Source organism: Pempheris klunzingeri, chromosome 17, assembly GCF_042242105.1.
Source record: "Pempheris klunzingeri isolate RE-2024b chromosome 17, fPemKlu1.hap1, whole genome shotgun sequence".
Taxonomy (NCBI): Eukaryota; Metazoa; Chordata; class Actinopteri; order Acropomatiformes; family Pempheridae; genus Pempheris; species Pempheris klunzingeri.
Window position 1 is genome coordinate 19,261,498 of NC_092028.1, and position 22,348 is coordinate 19,283,845.

The following is a 22,348-nucleotide window of genomic DNA, read 5'->3' on the forward strand; positions in this document are numbered from 1 at the left end:
CAGAGGGATGATATACTGTGTGACTGGCTATAATATACAGGTAAAAGACGGGGAAGAATGCGCTACACAGCTGAGTGCAATGCAATTTACTCTCACTACACTACGCCCACCCCCCAAGATACCATGTGATTCTGTTCATTATGGCGCCTAACCTTCTAGCCCTGTCCTAAATCTGGAGCAGTCTGTACTCTATTGGGCTCATCATCACAATAACACTGAGGCACAGTGTAGACTAACAGTCTGTCATCGTCTGCTTCCTCCCACTCGTTCCTCTCTATCCTCCTTTCCCATAAGGGCCCTACCGGCTGCTGATCAGTGAGCCCTGGTTTATTCTAATGAACTGATTGTTGGGTGGGCCCGGTGTCAAAGGGGCTCATCAACGGCCTCCGGGCTGTCCACACAGGCCATGGGGACATAGACATACACACACATTCACAGGCCAAACAGAAACCGTGGCCATGCTTCACACCCTGCAAACCCTGCCTGGGGGGCTTCATTAACTCTGACCTGTGCTCCCCAACTTCCCTGGCTGTCTTCCTGTTTACCAACTCTTTCTTGCATCCTCTTCACTCTCCCTCCCTCTCTCTCCCACTAACTGTGAAGGGTGATCGTAGCAGCGGGAAGCTGTAGCAGCCAAACCCTAGCAGCAGAGTCTATAGTACAAGGAGCTATTATGACCACAGTATGAATGAGGTATTAGGCATTAGGCATTAAGCATTAGGCGCAAATCTTGAGATTAGGCATTATCCTAGTCTGGCTAGAGCAGGTTAGCTGTAGTAAGAGCCATCTGGGATTATGTGAGATAGTTAGATTAATAGATTAATTCCTGTGTGGATAGAAATCTTGCAGTCACGATCATCTCAGTGAAGTCACCAGGCAGCACACAGCACTTCTTTACCCTACAAACTAGCCAGATGGCTAATGAAACTTACCTTATCAGGGATTAAAAGCCAGGCTGTAGCTACCATACTCTCACGTGCCAATTACTGCCACACATACAGGGAAATACTGCTGTAATAATTGACTATTTATCTCCATAATCCCTTTCTCAGGCACAGGTCAGCTGTTACTAGCTGTCAATAGGAGGCTGCAGTATGAAATGATAAAAGCACCAGAACTGTCCTGAAAATGACAGTAAATATCTTCCATTAGTGTCTAGCAGCAATTTGTGATCGACTGGTAACGCAATTAAAAGTGAGCGCTGACAGCTTCAGGCTAAAATTAGACTTTTCATTTTGGTTGTCTTCTGCAATCCATGGTATTTTCGTGTTTGATGTGACAGCATCATGGTGATGGTTAATGTATGACTTTGATGATCTAAACACCCCCTGCCAATGGTTGGCAGCTGTTTCATAAGTGGTGTCCTCGAGGTGTTTGCTTTTTTTTTATTTTTTTCTTAGCTACATGGATCTGAGTTCTCTGCTGGCCCAAGCCTTTGCCCAGTCCACAGTCATGGCCTGCTCACAGGACTGACTGCTGAGAGCATGCTGCTCTAATTGAATCCCACACCTGTTACTGGCAGGTGCAGCACACAGGCAGCAGGGGGCAGAATGGGGCATGGCATGGTACCCCACGTCTATGCTGGACAGTTAATGGGCTTTAAGGGTTAGTGTGCGTGCATGTGAGTCTCCTGATGATATGTTGATGTGCATTCATCAGCCCATTAGTGTGTGTAGCTGTGTCTTATGGTGTATTTGGTGTGTGTGTGTGTGTGTGTGTGTGTATGTGTGTGTGTGTGTGTGTGTGTAGGCATGCATGTGTGCAGTTCAGAGATACAGAGAGGCAGAAGGAGTAAAGAAAGTGTGAAGAAGGATGTGAGCGTGTTCTGTGTGTGCAAACAAGAAGAGAGAGAGGAGTGGAGTAAGACAGAGTAAATAGGTTATTTCCTGTGAAATGAGAATTAGGAGTGAGTTAATCTGCTGAGGAGTGACATATAGTGACATAAAGAGGAGGAGAGAAGTAAGGAAGGAGAGGGGAGGGGCTCCCATTGTGTTTCCGCTTCCTTTTAGACTTTAAGGGGGTCAAGTCATGGGAGTAAAAACACAATACAGAACAAACAGCCGTGCACAGACACCTACACACGACATACACCCTCAGGACACACACAGACTCTCAGACAATGCACGCAAGTGCACACTGTCCAGCCAGTGGAAGAGGCAGGTGTCAAAGTGGCACCTTTATCAACCCAAACATTCACCCCAGAGAAAACCCTTCACTGAGACCAAAAGCTGGCAAGCTGGCTAGAGATAGCATCCATTGAAAGCGAAGCCTTATCTACCTCGGAGTGAAGTTGACACTGAGTGACAGGAAAGTTGGTCAGGACATAAGGGCTATATCTGCTACAGGCTGTAGATACAGTAGCCAACAGAGGGGCATACCCTATACTGACTGACTGTACTGTAACATTAGCCGGGCCTAGCCTGCCACCGCCCTGCGCGCTCCTCTCTCCTCCCTTCTGCTCTGAATATGGCCTCCCACAGTTGCTGTCTCTCAATAAAAGGTCCTGAAAGCAGAAACCATGATTTATATTCATGACCACCTGCCTCACTCACCTCTCTGTTCTTTGACTCTAACAATGCATGACTTCTGCATGTATAGTGAATCCACACACTCCTCTCTATATCCCTGTGCCACTGAATAGGGTGTCTGCACTGCCTCGGTCACATGACTGTGCTTGTGTGTGGTGGGTCATTCCTAATGAGGCAATGCTGCCTGACTCATCGTCTCTATAGCGACCGCTCTCCCTCTCTTTCTCCATTTGCAGCCATTCTTTGTGTTTTCCTGTCACAAGACACAGTAGTTTCTCACTCATTCCCTCTCACTTTCCCAAATCACAGGTAGAGAGCTGTTTGTGTGAGTGATGGCTTTGCCCTTGCATGCTCCTTCCAGCCCGCTCTCCATGGAAATACCAATATTGTTGACAGCAGTCTAACACTGCATCTTTTCTTGCCTCTTTTCCTTGAGAAGCAAACACAGTGGAGGTGAGAAAAATATGGCGGACACTTGTTTGGTCCTGTCAGCAGTGATAAAGAAAATACTGTAATGATGTGTATAGTGTACTCTGCTAGACTGTCATCGAAAAGGGTGAGAAAAGGGACAGGGGGAGTGATGGGAAGAAGGAGAGGCGTCTGACGCCAACATAGTCTTAAAATAGCCTAACAGTAGGTGAGTTGACAGAGTGTTGGACATTCATTGACCAGGATCTCCTGCATGTGATGTCATCACTGCGTAGTGCACGTCATCCAAATCCAAATCTGTCAATCAGCTGATCAATCAGTAAGAATTAATTTGACAGACACGGGCAAGACAACTCAGGAATGTTAATTCAGCCATAAATAGAGAAAGGAAGTGTGTTAAGCAGCAGTGGAGGGATGGATTCAGGGGGGTAAGGGCAGGAGTGCAGACAGAGGAAAGGGGTATTCATTTTAGTGTTAGTGGGAGGAGGAATAGTAAATAAAAATAACCAGTTGGGTGAGGCAGAAGCAGGAGGAGGAGGAGGAGGAGGAGGAGGATGGTTTTGTAGCTTTGCTATTCCACCGCAAGCAGGGAGAGTGAGCTAAAATGGCTGCTTGCGGTGGGAGAAGAATGTGAGACAATGATCCATGTTAATGAAAAGCCATGGACATGACAACAGACAAAGGGGTCCATAAACCAGTTAATGGCGACCTCTGTAGGAGTTAATTCCTCCAACATATGGATCCAGCCATGGGGCCAGACAGGGAAATGGCTTAGGCTGAGACAGATGTGAGTAGGGGGGGGTTCAGAGAGAGTTGAGGAGGGTGAGGACCTGAGAGAGGGAGTTAAGGCTCATTGGGAAGCTGGCACTGATGGCCGCTACTCTCGCCGTGACCTTGGGTATGGGTCAGATCTATCTCTCCCCTCTAAGAAGCTAGTGATTGAGGTGCCTGGCCGTGCTGATTGGCGCTCTGTAGGAGTGCTTGTGGCGAGGCCTTGCTGTGTCAGAGGCCATTACAAGAAGCTTGAGCACTCCCTACAGGGGATACACCTTCCACCCCCATCCCCTCGCCTCTCCTCCCCCTCCGGAGCCTCAATGAACACAGAAGGAACCAGGAGGGATTGACTGATGTGGACGAGTATAGGGGGGGGGCACGAGTTCACAGTGCATGTACCATAAAGAAAACAGAGACGTGGCAGTGACAAACTGTAGAAAGAAAGGGAAAGAGGGAGAGGAGAAGAGGAGGAAGAGGAGTGTAAGAGATGCTCAAAAGAGCCTGCAGCTGCTTGTGATGGTCAGATGTGATCTGAGAGATAAACCAATCAGAGAAAGGTGAGAGAAAGAGAACAAGAGAAAGGGAGGATGAAAAACACAACAGAGAAAAGTAAGCAGAGATAAGTAAGGGGACAGTGAGAGAGCAGGAGTTAAATGGAAATGTGATTAATTGAAAAAGGAAGATAGAATGAGAGAAGGACACTGAAGCACCTGGAAATGGGATTCTGCAAAAATGATACTGAGAGCAACTTTGGCCAGTTTCTGTTATCTTAACACGATGTTTTGCCTCGAGATTACAGCAACAACAAACTTTGAATTGGTCCTGAGAAACTAAAAAAAAGAGGGGAAGAGATACAGAATGGAGAAAAAGAGCAGCTGAGTAATGTAAATAGATTTTTTTTTTTTTTACTTAGATCTGGAGGGACAAATAAACCGCAGTAGTGAAATGAGCGTAAATATTCTTGAGAAATGTAATGAGAAACATGAAGTGTGTCGTGTATGTGAGGCCACAGTGTGAGGAGGAAGTTTTGGAAGAAATGGATGGAAAAAAAGAGTAGATTTGCCATCCATGAGATGATATGAATGTATGTTGTCTGTAAATTTAGACTAAGATGTGCTACTTCATACAGGAAAAGAGTGATGTTAATCTTTCGTTTATCTCTCATAGATACAGGACTGACCTCCCATGATGCATTTTTGTGTGTCAGTGCGAGTGAGAGTGTGTGCGTGCAGGTTAGGCTGGTGTCATCAGAACCAAGGAGGAAATCTAGAAGGATTTTAGAGTTTTGGTTATAGTTCAAAGACAGATAGAGAGAGAAGGGCAGAGGAGGCGATTAGAGATAGAGAAAGAAAAGGGAGGGATATCAACATCAAACATGACCACTACACAAGGTGCCGGGTTAGGAGGGGGGTATGGGGGGAGGAAGGGAGACAAGGGAGGAGGAGAAGGGAGGAAGGGGCGAGCTGTGGTTGTTATGTTCATTGTGGTCTTTACCTTTTTGATCCACTTCTATTCAAGCATCGGAAAAAGGAGAAAGAAGGAGATAGAAAGATAAAAGAGAAAGACAGTAAGGAAGAGAGAGAGGGAAAGTAAAGAGAATGAAAGAAAAACAGGTGCAGGAAAAAAGAGAAAATTGAGATTAAATAAAACGCTGTCCTTTCTCTCTCTTTTTTTTTTTTTTTTTAAAGCAAGTTATCTGTCTGTGTTATGGTTGGCTACTCAGAGAAAGGATGGCTCAAATGGAAAATGAGGAGGGGAAAATGGCCTGACCTGGGTTTGAATTCATTTCCATTTCATTTCAGCTTTATCAGTAATCAACACAATCCACCCCCAACCACATACTCTCGACCCCACCTCCACCCCTCTTATTGCCACATCCCTCTCCCCCTCCCGCTTTTCCCTTAAAAGCCCAAAGTGCAGCTCCAGGAACCTGGTGGAGAGAAAAACAGAGGGACAGCATCTTTGCATTGGAGTCCTCTTCAGCTGTGGAGGTAAACAAAGGGTGGGAAAGGTAGAGAGAGACAGAGAGAGAGAGAGAGATGGTAGATGGAAAGGTGGCGATGAGGATGTCTCTCTGTGGCTACTTGTTTTTGGAGCTATCATTGAATTCCTCTCTTCTCCTCTCTCTCTCTCTCTCCAGCTACGGTCTGTGTTGACGTTAGAGCAGTCCCTTGATCTAAAGAAAGCGGTGCTTTTGGCTTTGCTCAATTTACAGAGTCAGGACGCTCGCTATAGAAGCCAGCAAAAACACTCAACCCATCGACCGTCCAATCAATGGGGAGCTGCCGGCTTGCCTGGCCGAGGATCGCTCATCAAAGAAAAAGAGAACAAACAACGGGGGAAAGGGAGGGCTTGACAGAGTGGAACATCTCAAAAACACAGAGAGAAACCAAGAGACACGGGTGGGGGGGGAGGAAAAAAAGAGGGTAGAGAGAAAAGAGAGATAAGAGAAGCAAGCTCATCACACACAAATCCATATGTTGGTGTGTTGAGTCACAGCAAGGCCTCAGCTGACAGGCGTGGCTCTCTCGGCATCCATGGCGCTGTCTGGTACCTGCTCGTGTCACAGCGTCTGGGGAGGTCCGTGAGCAGCTGGAGACTCGAGGAAAAGCGAACAAGGATCTCGGCTCTGCCTTTCACATAACAGCACTGGCGCCCGCCCGCCTTTTCTCTGTGTTTGCTGAGGCGCGAGTAGTGTGCCAGTTGATCGGCGTGTCTCTCGGGGATGAGACGTGTTAAAAGGCACGTGGCTGGTGGATCCCCACTGTGAGCGTGATTGTCGTGTGTGTGTCGCGGGAAGTCTGATGTCCCCAGAGGGCCCTGTGAAATTGTCATGACACCTCGCAGGGTTGCCCATAAAAAAAAAAGGAAAAAAAAGGTGAGAGAGAGCAAGAGAGAGAGAGAGAGAAAATGTAAAGAGACAAGTAGCGAGTAAAATAAAAAGGAAAAAGGGAGCGTTAGCAGCAGTCTGATCTGTGTGGGGGATGGCCTTGGATCTTGGCAGCGGTACAGCAGAGGCAGCATCAGTATCAGCAGCAACACTGATCATGTATCATCTTATGCCAAGATCAAACTGGACAAACAACCTCCGTGAAGACCTGGGGAATGGTAGCCATATTCAGCCTATAGGGGTAAACATGGCAAAGCTATGAATGCGAGTCCTGTGAAGCTGGGGCAGGGGGCAAGAAAGCATTACATCCCCACCACCAACTGCGAGTGTAATCATTAGCTCCAAGGTTAGGGGAGGGAGAGACCAGCCAGAGAACATCCAGAGCTTTCATCCTCACTGAAACAACTGCAGGGGGGGGGGCACGAGGACACCAGAATTCAGTGGAGCTTGAACATATAGAGTTTTTTCAAAGAGGCGCCTACTGACAGCAGCGCTTGTCCACTTCGTGTAAGGACGAGGTTACAGTCCTCAAAGGATGTTTTACTAAATGCAATGCTATAAATGGATGCTTTCCTACAGGTGAGAATAATGATGTGTGTGATGCACAGCAAGGGCATGTAGAGAGAGAGAGAGACAGGGAGAGAGAGGAAATGTCATTAATGCTGCAGAAAAGGAGAAGGGGAATAATAAGGTAGGTGGAAGACTTCTGTCAACTTCTTTTTGCTCTTGGTTGTTCTGAAAAATAGACATTTAGAACAGACACGCGAAAGAACTTCACAAGTACCTAAGGACAAACACACAAACATGCACGAACACAGAGAGAAGAGACAGAAACTCATCAAACTGTCCGCACAGTGAGCAGGAGGTTAGTTTAAGGCCACCTTGGTTGTTTGTTTGATTCATTCAGCATTTCTCTTTCAAGGCCCTTTTGAGAAATAAGCCACTGCCCTCTCTCCCCTTAATCACTCTGCTCAGCGCTCTCTACAACCCTATCAATTACTCCCACACTAATGAGTACAGCTAGAAACACACACTCTCAAATACACATACACACACTGCTGAGAGTACTGCAGGACAACTTAGCCTCCTCTGTCTCTATCACGGTGCTGAGAGATTGTGTGTCCTCTCTAGCTTCTTCCGTCCTCTCCCCTCTCGGTTTTTTCCTTCTCTCATTTTATACTGTTCACGGCAAAGAGTCATCCCTCTCCACGGCCCGAGCAAAGCCTCCTGCTTCTCATTCACCAAACATTTATGAGCCCCATGTCTAATGGTGCCCCGATACATATTAATATAATTTCATTTCCAACTACATCAAAGTGTTTCCTCTCCTCCCCTGAAAACTTGTCATATTACAATGTCATTATTCCTTCTACTGACAAACTCTTCCCAACAAGTCAACCATCATTTCCAGTGGCTTTGTGTCCAAAAAGCAGTGTCTCGTAATGAATAGGCAGTGCTGAATACATTTGTGGGAAAGAATCAATTTTATGAAGTGAAACAGTGGCAGAGCCACAAAATATGGATGTAAAAGTGAAGAATATGGAGTTACCTAAGACACTCTGCAGAATTTCTACTGTACAGCCTGAGTAGGCGTTTTTAACGCCAGTTCTTCAGCTACCTGCAGTGTGCATATTAACAAGATAAATCACAGCTGATGAAATAGCAGAGGCACAACACTAAGTCTAACGGTTCTGGCATGGCTAGCATGGATGGCCTGAACAGAGAGCATTAAGAGTCAATAATGATGTAGCATTGTGTCCTAGAGGAGGAGGGGGGACCGGTAGAGTTCTCTCGCAGGGTAGATTTACTTTGACTCAGTGTACGTCTGTGTTAAGACTGCAGTGTAGGGTTTCCACTGCAGTAAATACACGCTGTAGCTGTGTACATGGATCTATGATGTCTTAATGGAAGCCAGCAGTCTACAGCAGGCTGTGACAGTGCAAAATGAGAGTTCAGTTGAGCAGTTTTGTCTTGCTCTGTTCCGGCTGGCAAAAACAATGCTATGTTGCGGGGAAGCCTTGCAGGTCTTTTTTGGCTCGATGAGATATGATTTGACTTGTTGGCAGATGTTGTATTTTGCCAAGTCAATCCCACGCGCAGCAACACATACACACACGTTCCAGACCCTTGTTTGAGTTTAGCCGACAGAGGTTTGTGTGTGTCAGCTCGGCTCTGGCTGTCACCTCGCCGTTTCAGGTGACTGGTAACATGGCGCCTGTGTGACACGCTCGTACAGGACCCTGTCGGATGCAAACATCGCACACAGCCATCAACATGGGCGCGCACCATCTCGCTATGCTATGACACACAACCTTTGCATATCATCTCTCTATTGTTCACCTTTCTGTTGAGACAACCGATGAAAAACATGACTGTGCCTTGGATGATGCCAAAGTGCCCAGCGTTCCCAGCCAGACGTGAACGATGGGGCATTACCAGAGCGATTAGCAGCAGCAAATTCAATTAATCTTGACAAATCTCTGCTGAGGCAGAACTGAAGAGAGTGACGCGCCCCCTCTCCTGGTAATTAAAAGTGGCCGAGTTGAGTGGCGTGTGGTGCGACGGTGACTAGGTTTTGGGATGAACAGTTCCAGCTCTGAGTCTGAATGTGTCAGGTCGTATTTACTTTGTCAGATGAGCACAAACACGTACAACCGCCTGCAGAATGAGTTGTGTGTGTGTGTACTTTCTCTTTCTGTGTTGGTGTGGGAGTGTGTGGTGGTTGTATTTCTCTGGTGGAAGAGAGTGGCAGAGGACAGGGATAATTGGCTCTTCTTTGTCACCTCAGACAGGCAGGATTTTTCATCATAGAGGGATCAGCTTCCAATTTTCTAAGCCGTGCCATACTTCAGACACAATCAACAAAGTTTTTCTCTAAACACGAGGAGGAAAAATGCAAGTCAGCAGCTATTTAATCATCCCTTTGATTGCTTTGTGAAGAGAGAACACGCTCCCTTGTGCAGTCAGAGGGAAAAAGACAATGTTAGAATGCATGAGAAGAAGGAGGCAGGTAAAACTAAGCCATGCTACCTTGACCCTCTACGAACAATACGATACAGGACACAAGCTACAGGACAGAACTACCAGAGGACTAACAAAGTCACACGCCTGGAGAGGGTTATCTGACTGCAGCTAACAAAGACTGAAAGACAGGTAAACAGAGGGCAGGGGAGACTCGAGAAGAACACTTGTTGCCAATTGAAAGGCTGTGAAGAAAAGATTCACACCAGAGAATAATCCCCAATGGCAAGAAAACAGCTAACCTCTTCTTATCTGTGGCTGTGGCTGCAACCTGACTCAACAAAGTCTCTCTAAAGGTAAACTGAGGGCACAAAAGCACTGAGCAGAGCAAGGGCAAAGACTGAAAGAGGTGCTTTGATGTCCCTGAGTTTCTCCGAGCCTCTCTGTCAGAGCTGAAACGTTGGATATTTCAATATTTGTCCCACCTGTAAAAGAAAAAAACAGGGACAGCATAAGAGACAGAATAGAATGAATAGATGCTGTGTCAGACTGACAGTAAAAATAGAAGAAGAATGAGAGAAATGGGGCAATGGGTGAAGATTAAAGATCTTCGAGTGTAGACTGGAGGTGAAAGACAGAAAAGGGGGATACAGAAACAAAGGAGTTAAGTTAAACATGAAAAGAGGTGATACTGACTGTTAGAGATAATAAGGAAGGGAGGGTGAGTGAGAGACCTCAGAGAAAAGAGATGGGAAGGAAGGAGGAGGAAAGAGGAAGAAGAAGAGAGCAAAGGAGGTTAGCGGCTTGGCGTCGACTCAAACCCGTGGCCCACCAAAGCGTCTGAGCCTGAGGAAAAAGCAGAGAGAATCACCCATATCCCCACCCAGACCAATCAAACAGCCCCTGTACCTCAAGAAGACCCACGTCTCCCAAGTTCCCACCACCCCATCACCCTCAATTTCCTGCAGCCCAATTCTGCTTCTGCCCGGTGGAGGGGAGCGCCACTGCCCCTCCCCTCCAGCCAGGTGTTCCTGCATAGTGAGGGGATCAATGCTGAGAGCAATAATACATGAGAGGGAGGAGGGGAGACTGAGCGGAGATTTTCACATGAACGAGGATCAACACAACACCACATAATCCTTTCCGTGTCTGCTCCTTTGGCTGCGCTCGTGTTTGTGTGTGCGTGCTTACTCTGAGTAAGAGGGGAGGGGGGGAAGAAGAGCAACTGTGTGTCCCCCTTTAGTGGGTGTGAGGTAGATGTGCATGTGTTCAGGCGTGTGTGTATGTCACACCTGCCACAGAGCTTTGAGCAGCGCCGCGAGGAAGTCAGCCGTTTCCATGGGGACATTAAAATGTGTGCCGCTCCAGGTCATGTGGTCTAAAATAAGCCCTTTGCTGTTTGTATTAACATACAAACAGCAAAGGTTTGTGAGGTGCGGCATACACACACACACACACAACACCCCACGCCTCCCAATCTCACTGTGCCCAATTTTAATTTTTATTGGAAATCAGAGGGACAGCAAAGGTGTTTGGCACCAGATAAAGGCAGTGGCATGCCCCTGGGTCAATCAGTGTGTGAGTGTGGGGTGGTGTATGTTACACTGCTGTGATTGCCAATAAGGCCTGACCCTACGTTTGCACGGGGTGTGCATAGAGTGCTTATCTGACTGAGTTTGTGGAGCGCCTTCCTCCATGTGAAAATCCCTCTCAGATACCGGTGCGTTGCTCTGTCGATGAAGAAAAAAGGTTTAGCGCTCTGTGTGAGTGTGTGCTTGTGTGTGTCTGTGCAGTGTTAGTGTATGAGAGAGAGAGAAAAGAGAGAGACAGAGAGGGAGGGAGAGAGAGAGAGAGAGAGAGCAGGTGAGAATGACTTGTCTGTCTTGTTTTGCTTTGCTTATGTTGAAAAAAGCCAGAGAGCGCGAGTGTGCAGGTGTGAGTGTGAGAATGTAATTTGTCGAGAGTTTCTGGGGGGTTGAAGAAGGGGTAGGAGATTTGGGTGGGGAGAGGGGTAAAGGGAGGGATGGGAGGGGCCGTGAATGGGGTGAGGGAGGGTGGGGTCGTGGGAGGGGGTGACAGGGTCTCAGTACTCACTGTAGGGGACACACTCGTACTGGATCTCCAGGTACTTGTAGGTCCCTGGGCAGGGATCTGGGAACACGTCCGACCCCGCTACCACCACACACTGGGTCCGGTTATTACACCTGGGAGAGGACACGGACGGGGGGAAGGAGAGGAGAGAAGAGAGAAAAGGGAGGAAGTAAGTGATAAAAAAACATGATGAGTGCCACTGTAAGAAAGACAAAGAGGAGTGGATACAAAAAAAAAACATCTTCAGGCTCTGAAAGATCGGAGAGAACGGTAGGGAAGGGAGTAATTTCACACTAGACTAGATCATGTGACAGCTGCACCCGAGGGGAGGTGGGAAACAGAGAGGGAGTGGGATGAAGGATAGAGAGGGGGAAGGAGGGAGGGAAGAGGCAGGGAGAGGGCGAGTGACGTAAGAGGCTCCTCTCCTGGGGGATTGTGAGTGGGAGCAATTAGAGGTGAGAGAACAGGGAAGGACGAGGGTGGCTAAAACAAATACTCTACACCACATGCACGGGGAAAACATTCATATGCACATAATACCTACATCTAAACCGCACTGCTGCATGCCATCTCACGTTTGCACACCCTGGGAAACACACACACACACACACACACACACACACACACACACACACACACGCCCAGAAGAAAAGATGCACGTCCACACTCACTCATTCTCATCACATAATCCTTCTCTATCCAGCTTTTAGCATTTTCTCCCCTGTGCTGCCTCTCACTCCCTTCATATCTCAAATCTCTGCTGAACTCACTCTATCATCCCATCATTTCTAGCTGTCTCTCTTCTTCCCTTACCCCCTCAATTCTTTCTTCCACCCCCTGCCACTCCCTCCTTCCCCCCCTCTTGCTCTCTCCCTAAGCTAGCACCCTGTGCCTCCATTACTCGGGTGATGGATAGCTGGGAGAGGGCTTCCATTGATCTGAGCTCAGAGGAAGCAGATGCTGAGCACAAACACAGAGTGCAGCTGTAGGAAGCCCTACAAACACTCTTGAACAATCCAAAACATACGCATTCACATGCACACACTCGTGCGCACGTGCAATTTCACACACACACACACACACAACAACATACGCATGCATGTTTCCCCAAGATGCAGCCATGTTCTGCACAGAACACGGATACAGACTTCAATTTTTCACACAAGAAATCAACACCTTAGGAGGAAAAGCAGGAAATTCTGGACAAATCATGTTGTGAAATAATATCGTGTTTCCTCTGCCAATAAGTGGTTTTGACTCTGTACAAACACATAGACAAGACCCAAACAGATCAATAGTTACCTCTGTGACATTATCTTGAAGGCATCAGGCAGGTAGCACTGCACATTCTCCATCTGGAAGGGGTCTGCGTCACAGATCTTGTCATCGGTGCGGCCATAGTTGGCCGTCTCAATCATGATGACATCACTTCCAGGGCAGCGCAGCTCGATCGGGTAGCCTTCGCACGCCAGCTCTCGACGCATCAAGCCGAAGGGCATCATTGACCGGCTCAGAGCTGGAGTGGAAAGAGGGAGCGAAGCAAAGTTATTGATAATTCAATGAACCTTAATACTTTTAGGAGGCACTTTATTATTTGACCACATTGTAAATATGATGTGTAGCATTTGACAAGAGTAGGTGGAATCAAAGTGGGTCCTATTGTCCTCATGTAAAACACAAATTAACCATTATTGACTTGCCTTAACTGAGCAGCAGTATTTCAGTAGTGCTGATGCACAGCCAGAGAATTCACATTGGAACATCACAGATCACAGATTGGCATGAAGCATTTGCAGCCATACCAGCTTCTCCAATCAGAAATTGCACCACTTGTGAAACAAACTGTGAGTGTCTCAACTGTTAACGAACTCCTACACACAGCTCATCATACTCATCCCCACACCAGAGAAGAACTGCGTGTCCTTCCCAGAACCCTTTAGTCTATTCCACCTGAGCGAGGTGTCAGACCAGCACCTTCGAAATCACTCCAAGTAATGATAAAACAAGCAAAAAACGAGAATTAGTGCCTGAGAACACCTTCACCTCTGGTGTGTACACCATTTGCACACCCACCGCTGATAATCAGCCATCTGAGAGGCATGTCATTGTAGTGCTGTGGCCAGCAGCGGGGCTCTGTGTGGAGAAGGATCAACAGGGACAGGGGGGTACTCAGGGTTAATCGCTGAACCAGCCTGAGAGGCATGAAAGAGGGCTGCAAAGAGGCGCTGAGAGAGACACTTGCTGTCTCTCCAGCTCTCTCCATAACTGCATACCTTTCCAGCTGCCTCCACAGTCACACACACACACACAAAAAACAAAAAAAAACAAAATGGCTGCCGGCTTGTTTTGCAGCCCAGGTGGAGGCAGGGGCACACAGAAGAATAGAAGCAGAGACAGAGTGAGTGATCTGGCAGTGAAGGACAGTTTCCCTGTGGTGAGACTCCTGCCAGCTTTGGTGAGAGATGCTGTCCGTGGTCCTGAACTGACAAACTTTTAGGAAGAGTGTCTGAGACTGGTCGGTGCTGTCCGCTGTCCTGAAGGAGGAGTGGGCTTTGAGCTCTCCTCTGTTTTGTCAGCAGAGAGGACATGGCACATATTAATCTGATGACGGACATGCTGTCAAATCTAAACAGAGCAGTGCCCGTGCCACTTAAGCAAGTTGAAATTTTGAAGCGAGGGTCTCACTGTACAGTATAACTCCCTGCCAGACCGGCTCAGCAGCAGACGAGGACACTGAGTCAGCCCCTCTCCCCCACTACCATTAGTGCTGAAACCCACAGAACGGGGCTGCTTTCCCTTCCTGACACTGAGCTAGCAGTGCTTAGGTTTCAGCCGCTGTCCATCCAAGAGGAGTGCCCATCTGGGTCAATGTCAATGTCAGTCATCCCAGACATGCTCTGCAGCGGTGAGCTACATGATTCACTGCCATCTGACTTGCTCATATTTCTAAATGCCACCCATTTATGCAGCAGGGACTTGAGTTCAGTTGTGTAACTAACGCCATTAAGGCTGAATGACTAGCACAGACAGACTTCAAATCTTTTATGCCTCGCCAGCATGCAGTGCCAATGCCAAATCACAAAGGCCTAGATGCAAAAGCGCATACTAATTAAAGCACACGGAGATGCAAACAGCAGGCGAGGCCAGACAAACAAATCTGCACACAAATGCAAAAACCCACACAAGCAAATTAGCACGTATCCAGACATACGGGGCACTCGTATGTGGACACTCACAGTCAAGCACACCCGTACTTGCATGAATCCATACACACACACACACACACAGAGTCCTGGTGTCACAGTGGGATTACAATACATCGTGTCAGTGTGCAGCCTTGTTCTCTGAACTACCCTGTGGAGTAAGTACACAGTAGCGTACAGCTGGCCAATGATTAGAACTACGCAGTAAGCCAGGAGGGTAAGACTGAAGGGGGCCACCAGGAGTGATCACACTCATTCCACTTACACTGTGGACCAACACATCAGGAACAACAGGGCCTATCCGAGGGGGCAGACTACACACTAAACATACTTCACATGTCAAACACACTTTATATGGTAAATATTTCTGGCTATTCAAGGTCATCTACTACGATGCCACTGAGCTCTAATATAAACATCAGCTGATATAATTTCTTGGCTGTTTCAAGGCTTTTTCAACAGTACTGAATAAATACAGATAATGTTTGCACAGTTTTTGAGCAATTATTTCATTGCTGGTACTTATGCCAATCAGCTTGTTTGTGTAGATAATTAAAGCTTGTTACTATCACTGTTATGTCTGGTATGTCACTGCCTAGATAGTGACATGCCAAGTGTTTATTTAGTCAAACTGAGCTAACTCTCATTAAGACTGATGTGAGCAAAAGGTCAAACAAAATATAATGAGTCTGTGGAATCACGATGCTGTAAACTTGCTTAAGAAGAAGAAAATAAATAGCTGTCAGGTTGTATGCAGAATGTGATTTGTGAAGCTAAATCCTTTATCTTTTTCAGGTATTCCTTTGACTGGCTCAGCTGTTACGGTATATATTTGGCCACAATTGAGCACAGCCATTATTGAGCGAGTGCACTTCAATGGTGGCAGCAACCATGATAACTAGCCTATTTCTGGCACCGCTGCAAATCTCTACTTCCACCATATTGTATCGTATTTCACACCTACGCACTCACTATTTGACAGGTTCGAGGTTTAAGGTGGAAATCACCGTGTAAATACAGCACGATGCACATTACAATGCGGTTTAAGCAAAGATTTTTGAATCACAAACAAATGTGGAACTTAACTTCAGGGTTTCAGTGCCTGTTTCTGTCTGTGTGTGTGTGTGTGTGTGTGTGTTTGAGAGTGTGTTTGTACATGGCTGTGTGTTGGCCAGATGGCCTGAGGCCTAACTGGAGCTGGCTGGCTCTGAGCTGAGCTGAGATGAGATGAGCAGAGGATAAGCTTGGACTGGCCATGGGCTACGATTGTCCTTCACTCTGCAGGAATCCATTAAGGTTTCAGGGTCTCTTCAGCCAAAATACACACAGAAACACACACATACACACATGGCCATTTAGCCGTGCCTATCAGACTCATAATAGCTGGATGACAAAGTATCTTTCTCAGCAGCAGCCATATGTATAGGTGGATCTAATCCCTCACAGTGAGACTATGACTCACATCCCTTGGTATATAAAACTGTGTTAATAACCGTCATCCACAAAAAATGGTTACCAATTGTCACACATACTGATAATGATATGAGCCAATTCAATAATTATTCAAGCTGATTTGCATGAATGTGGCGGTGAGCAAGAATCAGATCTCTCTCTCTCTCTTTCACACACACACTCTCTCACACACAGGAGCCTGGTGTCACTCCAGGGCAGCTGGTGTGAGGGGTTGAAACGGTTGGCTTCATAATAGAAGCTCCATACAAATTAAGAGCAAGAGAGAGAACTGATTGGATTTGACTCATTATCCTCACACAGTAATTAGAGCCTGAGGGTGGATAGATGCTTGGACATTCAGACAAGAAGGTAATTTTACAGAAGCTACGCTAGTCTTTGCATGCTTTATCTATCATCACAGGTCTCTATCGATCCATTCTCACGCTCATGCACGCACAGACATACAGATGCGCCAACGTTTGCGAAGATCCAACGTAATTTGGAGATGAGGACACGCGACCTGAAACCAAGAGTCGTGACCAATACTTGAAAAAAGCTGGAGAACATCTGGTTTGTTATATCAAGACAGACTTGGAGAGACTACATTTAGAATTCTGAAAAGTTCACAGTATAAATAGACAAAGATTTCTCCTCCTCACTGAAGCATTACCAAACACATTCCCTCATCAGCAGTATGCTTTCAAACATAAAAGCACTTTGATTTCAACATCTCTCACAATTTGACCTTGGACTGTGTTATCGCAGACACTCTATTGTGTGATTTCTCAGAAATAATTGAGTAAGAAGGTTTGGCCTCGCAGGTAGCCAGAAACTGTGATAGTGACTTTCCAATTGAGTCTCAATAGGAGATTATACTTGTGGAGCTCTGTGCGTCTAAGGCTGACTTGTTAGCTGGATGGCTGACTGTCTTTCGGGGGGCGAAATGTGATCAGCCCTTCTTAGCCCCTCTGTCTGTTCCAGCAGTCATCTCCTAATGCTTCTCATTAGCATAGCACTGAAGCATAGTGCCAGAGCACATTTTCGCCAAGCAGTATTGGTAGTTGAGAAACTGGGCATGCTGCTGATGAGGTGGGAATCTTGTCATATCACCGTCCTTAAAATCAACTTTAAGTGGCATTAAGGCTAATAGGTGAGTATGCTCTGGAGATCACACTGGAATATTAAAAGTATACTGCATACATCTACATATGCCCTCAAAGTCGGCTCTGGCCAAAAGAGCTAACTCCCTCATGATTTTCAGGTTAGTTCCTTTGTAAAGCTGGTGAAGAAGTAATTTTACAGTCATTGGTCAGAACTAAGAGGTCTCAGTGATGGGAATCCCTCTCTAGCAGAGAATCATCCCGGCCAATTTCTCCAGTACTTTATCAGCTTAGAGCTGTATCTTAGCGACTCACTTAGCACTGCAAGTTAGCGTAATGACTCGCTGGAGCATGGCCTGTCACCACAGACAAGCTGAGGCGATGCGGCCAGAACTGTCACATCCAGGCAGCCTTCAAGCTGAGGAGTTGTGACAAAGTGACATCCTGAGACAAACCTAAAGGCCTAACATGAGGGTGCAGGAGGTGGGGGCTGCTTGTGGGACAGCGTGTGTGTGTTTGTGTGTGTGTATTGATGAGAGGGTGTAACGCTGGCCTAAAAGCTAGGATGCTATCGCATCTCCTCTAACTCCTCGCCTGTCTCCTCCAGGCAAAGGAGACGGGGGAGATGAGATGAGGAGCGACTGTATGGGGAGTCACCAGCCATGCTATAAGGTCAGAACACAAAGCAGCGCTAAAATGACACGCATCCACTGTGATAGAGCAGAGTCAAGCTAACACACAGGGAAGGGGAAATGGGATGGTAAAGCAAATTAGACTGGATAACAATAGAAAACGACAGAAACCATCAAACTAGATGCTGGCAGAAGATGAACATGACGACCGTTCTTTGTGGAGACACAAGGTCACAGACATAAAAGGAGTGAGGCAGACAGATTTGTGGGAGAGAGGACCTCCTATTGTTCTGGTTTGCTCAGCACAGGCCGACTCTCTCCTCAGCAGCCCAGTCCTCTAACTGAACTGAATTACAGCACAGCCCATAACATTACATCATTCATAAGAGAATTAAATGTGCCCCCACTGGAAATGGGATACACACACCCTCATGCAACACATAGTCATGCATTTGCAATGATGTACACACACACCAAAATTCTTGCAGGCAGTCACACACAAGCTCTAACCCTCATCCATCCTCAACCTCGAGAACTCTCAGTGTGTGTTGACAAACTTTGCTGTGGGGGGAACTAGCAGGCATAGCACAGAGAGATTAAGACAGGCGGTTAAAAAGCCACTGAGACACAGGGCAACACACACACACACACACACACACACTTGAGGAGGGAGGCGAGACGGGACGTGCTCATACTGTCAAACCACTTCATTGCTGGCCCCGGCGCCTAATTATGCAATAAAAGTGCCTCAGTGGGGGGGAACAGCATAGCCCAAAATAAAAATCAGCCTGCCTAAAAAGTAGGAGATTCACCCAGTGTAAAATATCCTCCATCTCCCCAGGGATGGGAGCTGTGCTACAGGCCCAACACAGCTCTATTCTGTTCTCTGTTTCCAGCACATATCACAAGAGGCAGGCCAGCAGACAGTGAGTCAGACCCAGATTCATATAAACACTGTAGTGGAGTAAAGCTGTAGGTGATGCAGAGAAACAGCCACAGGGACGAGGGGGAGAACGGAGCAGAGACAGAACAGCAGACAGAGGAAAGTGAAGAAGGTGGTGAGCGGCTGAAGAGAATAAAGGGATAAGAAATAGGAGGGAGAGTGAGAGATAAAGTGTGCAGGAGAAAGGGGGAGTCTGAGTGAGTACCATGCAAGGCCTCCTGTCAGAAGGGTGTGCGTGTGTGTGTGTGTGCATTTGGAAGAGTTGCAAGTCGCATCCAGAGACTTGTTAGGAAAGATGGGTGCCAAAGCTCAGCCCTGCTGCTGCACTCAACACTTAATTAACCTCCTTATACGCTAAGTATAAGGAGGCTTGGACATGTGGACAGAATGTGTGTCGGTGTGCATTTTTACTGTGCATATTTATGAGCTAAGCGATCAGTTTGCAAGCACACTGTATATAAGTAGCTACTGTGCAGAACGTGGGTGCCCCAGTATCTTTCAGGTTTATATCTGTGAATTAAAAAGGGATTTGGCTATAAAATGCTGCTGAATCCCTTTTATCCTTGAATGCCATCTTGTTCACCTGCACTGCAGTGAACATGTACTGCATGTTTCCTCTTTGTATTTTCCTCTTTTTCACGTGAGCACAATCCCTCGATCCCTCATCTAATTTCATTCACGCGGAAACTCCCTCTTCTTCACCCTCCCCTCGTTCTCTCCATGTCTTCATTCCTCCCTCTTCTCCTGACCTTTCCCCCGCAGTTTCCCCCACTTCCCTTCCCATCCGTTTCTCCTCCTTTACCCCCTTTCACAGCTTTAGCAAACCTCTCCAATAATCCATCTCTCTCCCTGCATCCCCCAATCTACTCTCTCTGCTCTTGGCTGCCAGCCGTAAGCTGCTGCTGGTAATTATCAATCTGCAGTCCACAAAACACACGAGAACCTAATGCACACTTACCCGATCACATGACACGCTTGACACATACACACCAGCACTTCTACAGGCACTCACAAACCAGCACTCCCAGATGCACACACACACACACACACACACACACACACACACACAGGCACACACACACACACAAACACACACTGAGTCCTTCACGGCTACAAAGCCTCCAAGTTACGCAGCTAGGCCCTGAGAGAAAAGAGGCAGCTATCACACAACTGCACAAACAGGAACACAGTCCCCAATCCTTTATGTAGGAGCTTGTTTGCAGTACACAAATCAATGTACACAAACTAACATACCCCAACGCACACAACTACAAGCAAACACACAAACAAAATGGGCAAAAGGACCCCAAAACACACGTACACTAACACTGTGAGCGAATGAATAAACAACAAGGCACAGCCCCCTGTATGCAGGCGTAGACACAAGAGAGCGGCCTGCGTCATCTTCAAAGGGAGGTTTGAAAGAGCACACCGCCACTCCGTCACTCCGCCCCGGCCTCTCCCTCCTTCACCCACCCGCCCCCGACTACCAATATATGTTCAAAGGCCATCCATTAACCTTTCACTCACACAGGTCTCTCTGTGATCTACTGCTCTCAGCCAAGGGCTTTGAAGAGCACAGCAACCCCCAGCACCGTAGAGAGAGCAAGGGAGGGAGAAAACGAGAGCGGAGAGAAAGACAGAAAGAGAGTGAAAGGAAAGGGAAAGGAGGGAATGACAATAACAAGAGGTGTGTGCTGTTAACAGATAGTAGGCAGGGGGTAAGGGGAGGAAAACAGAGGGGAGGTTATTCTAGGAGGGAGGCTGGATAGAAAGTGGGGTAAGGCGAGAGAAGGAAGGAGTTGGAAGAGAAGACATGATGGGGTGGTGGAAAAAGTAGGAGGGGAGGAAAATGGAGGTGGTACAGGGAATATTAAGAGGGTCCAGGAGAGAGGAGGAGGAAGGCCAGTAAAAAGAGGGGGAAGGACATCACGACACAGCAAGAGGGAGTAATAGCTGAAGCGTTAGGGGAGAGAAAGCAGGGAGGTTGGATGAAAATGAGAGGCGAGTGTTAGAGTGAGAGAAGTGAGAAGCAAAGACTATTGCTAAGAAGACGGGGAGGCAACGAGAGCTTGGAAACACACACGAGGGGGGAAAGGATGAGAAAGAGGGAAAAAAGCTTTTACAGCACTTCTTTATTGCAAAATCCAGATGATACGCAGCAATATTCACAAGCTGCTAGATTAGCAATTAGTGTCATTGAAGCCTGTGAATTTCAGCTTTATGGAAAAGAAAAAAACATGATAAAACACATTCAAAGGGCTTTTTCAGACAAAATGAGAGTATTTAGTTGTCTCTATAAACACACACATACCCAGTTAGTTCTGATGGCCTTGGTCTACAAAACACAAAGCTATTAGAGACTTGAAAATGCAAATGCTCTGTACAGTCCAAAACCGAGTCCTCTGGAAGTCATCTGTCTGTTTGTGACTGTGTAACTATTAGTTATGTCGAAGGAAAGTGGGCCATTGGTAGCAACACATTGCTGTACCATTGTATTTGGTGAAGAAAAAGGTTTCCCAGGATACGTCCCATATGAATTCAGCATATGATTATTAAGAAACAAACGAATTCAGCACAATCTTAGCTGCAGGTGCAGCAGGTAGGGGCAATGAGAAGAGCGTGAGGCTCATTGACTTGCTTGCATATAATTAGTTATTCTAGTGTCAGCTGATTCTAATCAGCTAATACCATGGACAGCTTCAGTGCTCTGCCTGCAGACCTGTCTGATAACAACAAAAGTGTAGAGTTATAGTTTACAAAACACACATTAAAGCAATTGAATATGCTGTTCAGCAAATTATGCAACAACAAGAAGCCAAATGCACATAGCAAGGTTAGCAGTGCTACCGCTTTATTGCCTCCTCTCAAAATATTATTGCTACAAGCCTGTCGGCGGATCAATTCTTATGAATTAGTGAGTAGGTTGCAGTTTTTGAAATAATCATTTTAATATTATAGTATTGCGAGACTGAAAGTCTACTCTGTCTGTGCAAAATTCAATATTGGATGTGATTTCAGGTCAAGTATTTTTTAAGATCCTCACTCAGAATTTTAAATCTAGGGTTGAGCAACACTTAGCCCCGAAATAACTGTCAGCTCAGTCATAAAAAGCATCTGGCTTGCAAAAGCATTGTGACTTGTTCATGTGGCTCCTCCATGAAAAATAACTACCAACCCCTGCATTATAGAAAGAAAAATACTGCGTTGAGATCAGTCCCCATTCAGACATTCTGTCTCCAACCAAGGACAGTCAAGAGACTAAAGCACTTTGTTGAGAAAATGCATAAAAAAGGCTAGTTCTCCATCCTTAAATAATAACTACTGGTTACAGGGGGAAAGGCA

At 46.6% G+C, this 22,348-nt stretch overlaps 1 protein-coding gene across 1 annotated transcript in view; it reads right to left on the reverse strand.

Moving 5' to 3' along the window:
- The window catches only part of adgrl1a (adhesion G protein-coupled receptor L1a), a 49,733-nt gene that overhangs the window by 24,710 nt on the left and 2,675 nt on the right, over positions 1-22,348 (reverse strand). Inside the window, exons 2-4 of the mRNA XM_070847138.1 lie at positions 12,976-13,189; positions 11,677-11,786; positions 5,226-5,240 (exon numbers count right to left, since the gene is read on the reverse strand). Coding sequence (XP_070703239.1) covers positions 5,226-5,240; positions 11,677-11,786; positions 12,976-13,189 — 339 coding nt within the window. The remainder of the gene's footprint in view (positions 1-5,225; positions 5,241-11,676; positions 11,787-12,975; positions 13,190-22,348) is intronic.